The sequence below is a fragment of the Elaeis guineensis genome, chromosome 4, assembly GCF_000442705.2.
Source record: "Elaeis guineensis isolate ETL-2024a chromosome 4, EG11, whole genome shotgun sequence".
NCBI classification, from domain to species: Eukaryota; Viridiplantae; Streptophyta; class Magnoliopsida; order Arecales; family Arecaceae; genus Elaeis; species Elaeis guineensis.
Window position 1 is genome coordinate 60,286,537 of NC_025996.2, and position 12,369 is coordinate 60,298,905.

Below are 12,369 nucleotides of genomic sequence, written 5' to 3' on the forward strand. Positions count from 1 at the left end.
ACTACAGAACTATTAAAATGGTGCTTTTTTTTGTGATCAGATGCTTTGCATAATAATACTTATCATTTTTTATTATTTAGTTTATTCTACAACTTGGATATGTAAAGAAGACAAGCAGAGCGACTCCACTAGTGGTCCAGTTAGGAGGTGAATCCAAATCAAATTAGTTATGATGACTGTCATGTTTCTCATGGAGCAGTATGTCTTTTTTCTCTTTTCTTGGGACATGCACCAAGTATCATCTCAAAGACACTGATAAGACGTCCTGCAGAAAGCCAATCACACGAGATGAACATGAATATGATTGATTAAAGCGCCTTTTTACAAGGGATTCCACTAGATGATAGCGTTGTACTGGGCAAGTCTACTGCAGGTTGGTGGTTAAAATTTACTTGTAGGTGTTACAACTCCATGAATTCAGAACATTGATAACAGTGATGCCTTTGCGTCCTGATGAACTGATCTTTACTTTATTTGCAGCCAGATTAAGCTACTGGCTCGAAAAGAACCCTGGAGATGTGATGGTCGACAATGGCAGATGGACGGTGGGCAGCATAGTAGAAACTTTTTGCAACAGTGAGGAACGTCTGCTTGGTTTGGCTGCTCAGGTTAGGAGACCTCTGAAGCACGCACTGTGCTAACTCTTGCATTTCTGCTTCTACTGCCTTGTCCTCCTCAAATGTGTCTAAATTCTTTGGGTTGTCCTGGTCAAATGGATATGAAATTCTTGTTAGTTCACAACTTATTGAAACAATCATACAAGACAATGAAGAACACTGTTTCCAAATGATAGCTCGAGCTTCAAGTCCTAGAAGTATTCCAAATTTATACATTGATTAGCAAATACCAAATGATTAAGGGCTAATCTTCTTCATAAAAAAGATTTGGGATGATCGGACATGTCCCAAGACTAGGAACAGTTTCGTCGTCCGATCATATTTGATCACTCAAACCTCATATTGACTAAATCTCTAGTTTGTAAGATTAGGAAGGTAAGGAGTATGGACCTATTTACGGTGGATGATCAAATACACATGCACCCACTTGCATCATACGGATCATCTTACTTGATCATCTTAATTAATCGGCGCACCACCGGTGACATACAAATTGGACTAAACCCTCTCTAGTTTGTATCACAAGCTAGATAAAAGGCCAATGTAATGGTTGATTGAATAGATATGTATCCGCTTGCATTATGTCTCACCTTATTTGGTCATCCATCATCAATGAAAGCACAAACAATTTAAGGTGAACTAAACCTTTTAATTTGTAGCACCTTTACAGAAAGCATAACGATGAATCCTATTCCTACCTGTTGAAGCAGCAAGCGGCGCTGGAGCCGGTGGCAGATGGAGGAGGTGAGCCTGGCCAGCCAATCGAACTCCGAGCAAGCCGCTACCGACTCGACCGAACCGGATCGGCCAGCACAAATCTCCACAGTGCGAACCAGCAGCAACCCGGTCTCCTCCCGCACATGCGTTCCCTCATCCTCGTGCTTCCACGTCAGCAGCCACTCAGCCCACTGCCAGAAAACAATAGACGAAAAAAAAAAGAAAAAAGGAAAACAGTAGACGGAAAACAGTCAGAAGTCAGCACGTTTGCTGGGTCTGATGGCACGTACGAAGGTCTTTATTTTAAGGAAGAAAAAGGCATGCTCACGGCTTCTCTTAGGTGGTGGCCAACGTGGTTTCCTCGGTTAGCCAGCAACGCGTCGGACGCGATGTTGTCGAGCAGCTGCAGTAGTACTGGGCCTGCCACCTCTTCTCCTCCTAGCCGTGTCCTCTTCCAACCCGATCTGCACCTATTGGAATTGTAATTATACTAGTGTTTGGCACGTGCTATGCACCTAGCTATTAAGAGAAAATAATATATATAGTTTCACAATCCCCCATTTTATTTTTCTTGAATTTTTTTTTCTAAAACAACCTGTGAAATGGTGCAACTGAGAGATGTGATTTGTTATCTTAGTTCTCACTGAGATAAATCTAAGAAAATGTTACTTCCAAGTTGGAAATCCAAGGGAAACACGACTTCACACACAAGTCGGTCTTGTATGAATGGACTCTAAGGATTCCTTTCAACTCCAGTGATGCATGTAAATTATAAGTAGAGCTCCAAAGAGAAGAGAAACATGCAAGAAGATTTTTTTTCCAGTGATGTGGTGGGGATGGGGCATGCGAGGAAAAAAAAAAGATCTTCTTTTTGCCTTTGAGGCTGATCACCAGGATCCGGCAATTTTTAATTATACATATATAGCAAGATTAGAATTAGGAGCAATAATAACATTGTAAATAATTAACAGTAATGGCCAATTAAATAATTGTAACAAAAATTGGTCAGATAGACCCAGAACTATTCCATTATATATAACAAGATTAGAACAAGGAGAAATAATAACATTGCAAATAATTAATAGTGAAAGCCAATTCCAAAATAATTGTAACAAAAAGCTCCTTTAATACTTGTAATGACAGTATAATCCATCCATTAATTTTATAAGTGATCCACATTAATTATGTGATGAAACATAGTATATTTTATTTCACCAATAAAATAAAGATTATTCTAGCTACCAATTCCATAACTAACCTCAACATTAATTTTATGATTAAATAAGCTATAAAATAAAGAGCAATGGCGTATTAGATATTCTAATGAGGACAAACAAAATGTGATCTTATTTGCTTTTTAGGCATCGTATAAGAATTGAATTCCATACATATAATGATGTTGGGTGGGACATTTTGTTGAAATCCTATTGTGTAGTGATGTGGCCTAAAATCAATCCATCTATCATGGATCGACATGTACCAAAATTAATTTTAAACACATTTGAATTCAGGATAGTTATAGTTTCATAATTAAAGAAATCCATATAAGGATGATTATGGCTCAAAAGAATGGAGGTTATAACTTATAAGAAATGATGGTTATGGCTCATTTCTTGATTTCCACCTCCAATCGTAATGGATCTATGCTATCTTTTTTATACAAACAAGATCTCAAAAGAGCAAGCTCTCATAGTTGGAAGCTCTCACATTCCATTCATCAGCTCATCCATTATTCTGCCCTTTTTTCTTGTAGGTTGATGAGCTAACTTCATATAAGTCAACAAGATGTCAAGACCAACCTAATAAGGCCAACTAAAATCAAGCCAACTAAATAGACTTGGCAATTACACCTGATCTAGATGGGTCTTGATCTGATCCGGTCCTAATGGGTCGGATTGGTCAATGTGTTGATCGAGTTTTGATCTGACTCGATCTGAATCCGATAAATTTATATCTCGAATTGGATCGGGTCGAGTTCGGATAGTAGCTATCCAAATCTATTATCCGATGCAAATCCGATCCAATCTTATGTACATATATTGTTCAAATATGGATTGATTATATGAAATATGGACCTTATGGTTTTTAAATTTGGTTGACGTCTTAAGCACTGAAAAGTGGTAGTAGGCTATTATTCAAAACTTCTATTTTCATCTGAAAAATCTTATTTAGGTAGGGTGGATTTTCGATCAGATAATTCGATGTCCAATCGGATAGGATATGGGTAAAGAAAATACTGACCCATCAGATTATGGATCATATTCAGATCAAAATATCAGGATATCAGGTCGGATTCGAATCGATCCAAACTCATATCCGATCCAATCCGATCCATTGCCAAGCCTACAACCAGAACCAAGCCAACTAGACTAGATATGACATGCCAACTTAACAACTCCTTTATAAAAAGGAGCTCAAGGTACCAAGTGCACAAATCAAATCACTCTACTTTAATTTATTTTTTTCTACTATTATTCTAAAATCTTTCTAATTTAGGCATCGAAAGATCCGATGGAAGCCAATCCGAAGAGCTCTATTCTTCATATGTGTAGATTCACCAATGGTCTTTGGGCCTCTACCTTTGTTAGATGGGATTTTGACGTCACCATGTAGCAAAAAGCCAACCGTAAAAGAAAAGTGAGATCAGAAGCAAGCAAAATGGTATTCGTGAACATGATTAAATATGTCAAGAGTATTATAAGTAGCTGGCGAAGGAGCATGAAAGAGGATTTAGCAAATAATGATGGGGTTGAAAATATGGTAATTGAAAAGAAACTCTTACTAAAAGAATTCAATCACATTTAATCGTTTCTTTATTTCTTTTTACAAATAACTTAAAAGAAAGGTAGAAATTCATAATTTGTATAAGATCGGTCAAAGACTCGTATTAGGTGTAACAGATAAATATATATCTTTCATCATCAATTGTCCTTCCGTCACCATGGCTTCATTGCCAAATTTATATTCCCCTTGCTTACGACACAAGAGAGAACAATCGGCGTCCGAGGGGGGATAACAAGGGTACGTCCTCGGATTTGTGATCCCACCCAACGAATATTTAGTGGAGTAAAGTCCAAAGTCAGAAGAAATAACAAGATTATAAGTGACCACCCAACCACTGGTACATAAAGCATGCCCATATTCCGTGCACCAGTAGATAGCTAGATTATTATTATTTTTTTGTGGTAGTTAATTAAGGATATATTTGAACTCTTCTTGCCGTCATACCTCAGTGGCCATGCCCCTGTACCCCACTTAACCGAGGTTCCAAGTTTGATGCCTGGAACTGTAACGGGGTGGTGACTTCTCCACGGCTTCAATGTTGACAATTCATGCCAAATGGATATCTCTCTCTCTTTCTCAAAACAAATAAAATATAATAAAGTGAAAAAACGTGGCTCTCATGCTGCTCTTTTTCCAGCCATCGTTTTGCCGACTGAGAGCAACAAGGGAGCTGCACGTCAATAGCTATCATGCCACATGGCATGTCACCTGTGCAACAAGCAGCATAGCAGTAGGGTTGGTTCTCATAGCTTTCTTGTGGTGTCATGGGTGACGCACCTGTTAGGGCTATGGAGGAAGTCGTGGATGAAGCCCTGCCTCATTTCATCGGAACACGACTCGCTGCGGAAATACGAAGAGATTGCGTCAGCAACGATGGCGGTCCGAGCCCATGCCAGCCTCTCCGCCGCTCGCTCCGGTTCGAACACGCACGCGGCTGCCAGAAAATAGGCCGTGAGCACGCTGCTCCGTCGCACCCCGTGCTTCCCCAGCCCGCTCTCCTCGTACCACCTGAACCCATTCATCACCTCCACCATCATATATATATATATATATATATATTATCCGTCCAGGTAACTAATCTTGTCCTGTAATTAATAATTAAAAGGAAGATAAAATTTTACTCACTTCTGAAGGTCTTGCCACTCCACCTGATGGAGTGCCTGGCATCGGTTGAAGTCGGCCTTGGCAAGCTCCAAATACACATCGTTGTTCACACGTGGCATCCTGCAACCACATCTCACACATGTGAGAGCATTCCTTTTTACCGCAAGTTTTTGGCAGTGATGATTAAGTAGTTAATTTTATGTGTTTCTTTTTATTTTTTAAACCTGTAGAGGGTCTTGCCAATCCAAACGTCATCCGCACCTCCGTAATGCTCGACGTACAATCTCATCTCTATGCGGGGTAGGCTGGCGTACCAGGGGAAGTCCAGTGCGTACTCCACCTGCATGAGTTAATGGATTCTGACACCAGTAAGCAACTACTTCGGTCTTTGTTTTCAGACGAAAATTATTGACACAAATACGGAGGACTAGTCTAACTATTCTACTGAAAGATGCGGTCCCATTCTAAGAATTTCCAAAGATAAAACCGGGATGACTGGTCGGCATTTCTGCTGAAAGACTGGGTCCCATTTTATTATTATTATTTTACTTTTGGTACATGGTCCCATTTTAATTAAGGTACTTCTAAGACGAGGACAAAGACCAGTGTCGGACGGCGGACGCCGGCCGCAGCGGCACGTGGCCCGGCCCGTGCCGTTGCACGTCGCGCACCGCGGCGGCCGCCACTCCCCGGGCCCGGCCATCGGATTCCATCGCCGACGTCAGCCCTATCGCCAGGTACGACGACACCACCAACGGACCAATTGGAGAAACTCCTTCCGGGGGCCAGGGACCAGGGCAAGAAATCTAATAAAATAATAATATTGGAGAGGGCGAGGGATTGGGTGAGATATTATAATATAGGAGGTAGGTGAGAGATTAGGGATCTCATGTTGTATTTGGGGTCCTATTTTAAGCAAACAATCTATAATTATTTGTTATAAAGTAATATATATTATATGGAATACGATGCAATTTAACTATAATAACCTTAAAATAATCAATTATTATTTCAAAATATATAACTTAAAGTCTTGGATGATCCCAAAAATTTATTTGTGACCATCTCAAGCTTGGCTTAAAGTTGAACAAGCTAGCATCAGTTTGGCTTGATTATAAAATAAGCAAGTACTAGGCCGCTCATGTTCAACTTGTTTCGATCTTTAGTAACTTGTAAAGGTTATAAAAAAAACAACTATTTACAATGGCTTCAAAGGTAATGTATTGTGTTAGATATCTGAACAATGGAAAACAACAGCCAAAGATCAGCATTATTTATTTAAATTAAATAAATTTATTAATTACGAATATCATGCTAGCCAACAAAATTATTTTTTACTTAGATAAAAGTGATTTGGTCAAATAACTTTTTTACTGGCCAATATTTGTCCTGTATTAGTACAAAGACAATGACCATTGCATCAATCTACTAAATAATTACACACTTAGTAGATGTTGACAAATAATAGCCGTTTGAACTACTTTGACCCTCAATAATAATTTTAAGGTGGCCTTATAGTGAGATCATGACATTGTTGAAACCATGGTACAAGCCAAGAATCTCTAATTAGAAATCATTTCAATCCATTCCATGAGAGCTGAAATGAATATTAGAAGGTAGAAAATGAAATCGTACGTAGGGCAAGAAAAATACAGGAATAGAAATTTCTGGCGGAAAATTCAGCAAGCGAGATTGGTAGGCTACTTACCTCACCGGGCAGGTCCTTGGTTATGATCCACTTGTCCAGGAGCTGGTTGGAAGCTTGCTTTTCCCGGAGAAATTTATATGAAAAATCCTTGGCTTGCTCCAGTATTTTCTCCCCAGGAAATGCCACCTGAGAAGCCCTGTTAAGGTTGTACATCCCAGTGACTGCTTGATTCGACTGCCCAGCGAAGCAAAAGAAGTCATCTTCTTTCTTAAAATGCCTGAAAACGTCTGCAATGATGGCAAGTAGAAAAAATAGTCTGAGACCATAACTATAATCACAGTTCATGTCTGATTACTTCTAATTAAAGTTGTCGTTGTGTCCTCAATAGTTATAATTTGCTACTCACCAGTAGACATATGGTATCCATGTAAACGGAGGAGACGAAATCCCATGGCCGTGTCATCCACATCATGTACTCTAGAATTCCTTGCCCAACAAATCCCTTCCTCGGTCCAGTATCTGTAATTTAATCAAATGTTTAAAGCTTGAAAGACAAATAATTCTAATAATAATTATAATTACTATGGTAAAAAACTTTTACCTATAAACATAATCCAGGCATTGTTTGATCTCTGGTTCGAAATACCGGGAGATTCCAAGGCGCTCCAATCGATCGACAGCCCACATGTGCTCGAAAAGATCTACAGGATATACATTGGGTACTGCAGAGCATAATATCACAAGAATTAGTTTATATGCAAAATCGAAGATTGTATACGTTATTTATGTATCAGATAGTTTTACCTCCTCCATTGAACCTTTCGACAATTTTCTGAAGGTACTTGAGGCACCTCTCGTTGCTCGTCTGCATGAGAGCGTAGGCTGTTGAAGCAGGAGAAAATAGGAAGGACCCATCAAGACATTGGAGCGCAAGCAGCTTCTCCCAGTCCAAGTCAAGCATTCCTTCCAGGGAATGAAGCAGTGTTGTTGGTAATTTGTGCATCACATCTTTCGGGATCCTGCAGTAAAATGATGTTTTTTTTTTTTGGAAAATATACAATGACAGGTGGACAAGACATAGAAATGGAGTGAGACAACTTTCAATTCCACTACCTCTTCAGCTTTAGGTTTCTGCTGGCATATATATCTTGCAACGCAGGATCATCATAAGGAAGTTCCAACCCCAAGGACTTGGCTATCTCTAGGAGAGAAGGGAAGGCGATCTCAAAACCAATGGGCATCAACTCTGCTTCTTCCTCAGCCAATCTCCACATATTGTCGCGAAGAAAAGAAATTCCTATCCAAACAATTTCTTTCATCAACTCTTTACTCATTCAAAGTAAGAGTAGAATGCAATGGACTGGTTCTAGAGAGGGATATCAGTATCTAAACCTCTGTCACAGATATCAAGGCGAGTATTCCATGATTTTAGCGCGACGACGCAACCTAGAGTATTGATTATCCGATCATGAGCTAAGAAAATTGAGTCCCCCCATGAGCCATCAGGCAGTTGGTTTTCGACAATCCATTGCAGGCTAGATGGGAATTGAGGGCCACCGCTTCCATTCAGGTCCTTCACCAAGGCCACCCACGCTGTGTCATACGCTGAAATGCTTATTTCTCCATCATCATCCATCGAGCTAAGCATCGACTTCACTTCATTAATCAACCCCCGCAAGTCCTTCAGGCAACAGACCACCATCAAACAAAGTATATCTTTTACCAACATTATCTGATCATGAATAATCTCAATCCTTAAACATATTTGATGACTGGATATGCTATTCGTTTGAATAGAGAAAGGAAAGGAAGAACATAGTGCGAGGAATCAATGGCAAATCCACCTTAAAAGATGGATGGTTTATAATGTATAGAAAATATTGGAGTCTTAGCAATCAACAGATCCTACCCTTAAATCCTCGCACTCAGTTCTCCTTTGAAGTATTTTCTGCTTTGTTAAATTGCTCGAAATGATTTGCTCTATTCAAGCCACTATATGCATTGGATATTATATCATAAGGATAAGCTAGTTGGGCATGGAAACAGGCCCTTAATTTTTCACTAATGCCTGTGCTTTAGATTTATAAGCAATTACCTCCAGCTCTCGGTCCTCATCATTCAATTCAGGAACTTTCTCCCGCCATCCGATGGCTGGAACTGAATTTGCAGCATGCTCTGGAAATAGATTTCATCAAAATGAAGAATACCTTTTGGGGGAAAAAAATCAAAATGAAAAATAAGTTATCAAATTTTCTTCAGTGTCATACTAGCTAGTAGCTAAAGGGCTCTTTGGATGTTGGGGGATTTGATCATCCTCTAAAACCTTCCAATGTTAGTTTTTCATTAACAACTGATGAGAAAAAAGAGTTGGATAGGTGGGGAAACCAACCCGATCATAATTCATTCATGATTTTTAAGAACCAGATATAAGATCACCTCTATAATAATTTCTATTATCTCTAAAATGGAATTAGTTATAACTGGCTCCTTTTCATTCCTCATTCTCCTATATGGAATCCAGTATATGTCAAAATAAAATCTCTTTTCAGAAGATCTTAATGGCTACTAATAAGTTCTACCATCATCCTAACATGCTGTTGCATATAGGTATTGCTTTTCCATCCACACATATTCTGCTAAAAGATAAAAATAGACAATAAACATTGCAGCTTTTTATTTTAGATAAATATTGCATTTTATTCTCAGGAACTCCAATGAAACTAGTTTTCAAAATTTTAGGAGGATATATAGAGATAGTACATCTTCATCATGGTTTTAAATGACATATTGTAATCTTTATAACAATCACTAACTCACGATGGTAGTTTTGGCCACCTCCAGTTCAATTATTGTGATTATACAGTCCAAAAATAAATATTATTTATCTAATAAAAAATGGAAGAAAAGATAACACCATTTATTTATTTTTTTCATTATTGCCTACCATATTCCGTCCTAACAGAGATATAATAACTATTATTTTAATAAATCTCTTAATATTACAAATTTTTAAAAGTTTTGTGTATTTAACTGTTCCGGCGAATTCTACTGGGGATTCCTCTTTATACATCTGAATGACGATTAGTCAGCATGCTAATCTACCTCATGGGCCCCTTGACATCAGTGGAGGCCGCGGCATCTGGTAAGCATAGCTTCGCAGTTTGCTGTACCAACAGAACAGCCAATCCTCTTCTAGTTCCGCTAGGCTATAAAATAAAAAGCTTTTTTTTTTTTTTTTTTTGGAGAAATGGAATCGGAGGAGCTTTGAAGAGCGTTGATACCTTGAGTGCTTTGTTTGGATATTGCATGGCATCTCCAACGGGCAAGACACGAGTTACCGCTAGCTTCCGTACGACAGCTACATTCCACGGACCTGGTACAGGAACACAAACAGGAAATCATGATTCCATCCTCTAGCAAAGGGACCACCTCGTCCCATGTAGGAACAGGACAACCGAGAAAAGGCAGCTCACAAAAGTAACTTTTATCATTTCAATTATTAGTTTGCTGCATCAGGCCTGGGTTACCGCCATACACAAGTATTTCCTCCAAAAATAATAAAGATAAATTAACATCCATGTGAGACGATGATGGATGGCCTTGATTTTAATTGATTAAGACCTCAATATTATGCATATAAGTGAATTTTATTTATAATATTTTTTTGAATATTATAATTTTTAAAGTTTATAAGGACGCCGTTATGGCAGCTCTAAAATCCTTCTTCACATTATATATACAAGGATGAGAAGAAAATAAACAGTTGTTATAATATATTATTTATGATTATAATGACCCATGGTAATACAAATGAGAATTATTATTTTATTTGCATGGTGTCTCTAAATATAATGATTTTTTTAAATTCAAAGTTTTTTAAATCAAATTCTCCTCATTAAATAATTAATTGCATTATTTAGGGAGGATATCAATTACCATTGTTCCATGGCATTTGATCACAATATAAACAAGGTGCTTCATATGTGAGACTCTCAAAGCCTACTTTCTTTTGAAAGAGAAGGAAAAGAAAAAAAAAAAAAAAAAAAGCAACCACCACGCATGCCGTCCATCAAAAACCACTGATAATTACATCATTGCCACTTGTTAATTTGAACCATAATAGGGAGACATATCTGATTATTTCCTAGGAGAAATAAAGCAAAGAAAATCTCAAGCACTAACGAAGAAAAAGCAAACAAATTATGATACCAGCACCTGAGAGAGAAAAGAAGGGAAGAACAATAATAATTGACAAAATAAAATAGTAATACTGATAATAACTCACACTAAAAGCCTACTTATCCGTCTAAAACCGCCCAATAGTTACACCACTGCCGTTGTTCATTGGACGGGAAATAAAATCTAATGCACTGAGAAAAAATAGAAGGTAGAAAATCTCAAGCACTGGTCCATTGCATGGAGCAAAGCGAGAGATTTAGATCATTTGGATGAAATGATGCACCATTGCTTCATTGTTCATGGCGATCTTTCAGACTCAAACCTAATTGAGAGGTCAAAGAACATTCCGGCAGTTTCGTAGTCCTCCTCAACTGCTCTCCAAACATCAAAAATCGAACAAAAAGCGGACGAAAAAATCAACCAAACCAAAACCAAACTCCAGTTTGATACCTCGAGGAACAAACGAAGAAATAACAAGAAGCCAAGAACAAAGAAATCGAGACTTTAGGATGTCGATGGATGAAAGCTAGGAAGGGGGCGTACGTACCGGGGAGAGAAACGGGTAGGTTGGGCCGCAGCAGCGTCGCCGACGATGGCGGTATCCGGACAGCGGTCGAGAAGAGCATGGCTACGTGGTGTGGGGTTGGGGATTGATACGCTTCTCGGTATCAGATGGATGGGATGTAAGGGGATAGAGTGAGGACGAAAGAAGTTAAGAGGGGAATATAATGGGACGGGGGGTGGGGAAGGGAGAGAAATAAGGAGACAAAAGAGAGGTCTGGAAGAGATTCCTCGAGCGTGTCTTGAAGAGATCTCCCCTGCATCGCCTCTGTCGTTATAAAACACTTTCCTTAACACCAATATTTCGTACTTATCTTAATCCATTTGGAAATTATCTAACCACTTAGACTATGAAAGGAGAACGTATTGACGTTTTGAACGCCACTAGTGTCCCAATACCTTGGATAATGCATTTTGACAGGTTGCAATGAAGAAATTGATCTTCTGATGGTTGTCATTTAGATGAGATTTGAAATCCCAACTATTTTCTTTATTATTATTATTTTTTTTTTCTTTTGGAGGAAATTAGTACGCCCGTGTAAGGCGTTTGTAGCGGGTTTTGGTTTTTAGAGGGAAGAGTTGAGATTTCCTCGTCAAGCAGGCGGCCTGGGGATCGCAGTAACGGGTCATACGGTCCGAGGTGTTTTTCCATACATGGCCCCAGTTTTGTCCTGCTAGGAAACTGCCAACGGTGATGCATCTTCAAATCCGTTATTGCTTCAGTACTACTGCTATCCTTAGTTCTTGGACTTGGAAATT

General features: G+C 38.8%; 1 protein-coding gene across 1 annotated transcript; it reads right to left on the reverse strand.

Annotated features, from left to right (window-relative positions):
- Positions 1-286: 286 nt before the first annotated feature.
- On the reverse strand, positions 287-11,801 carry LOC105042778 (ent-copalyl diphosphate synthase 1). The gene is given in 16 exon segments (XM_010920097.3): positions 287-704; positions 1,316-1,525; positions 1,663-1,798; positions 4,896-5,126; positions 5,244-5,342; positions 5,447-5,562; positions 6,931-7,157; positions 7,277-7,389; positions 7,472-7,592; positions 7,675-7,889; positions 7,984-8,167; positions 8,263-8,551; positions 8,966-9,045; positions 10,152-10,211; positions 10,214-10,243; positions 11,597-11,801. Coding segments are annotated over 16 exon segments (2,409 nt in total). The 5' UTR covers positions 11,676-11,801; the 3' UTR covers positions 287-485.
- Between the last annotated feature and the right edge of the window lie 568 nt (positions 11,802-12,369).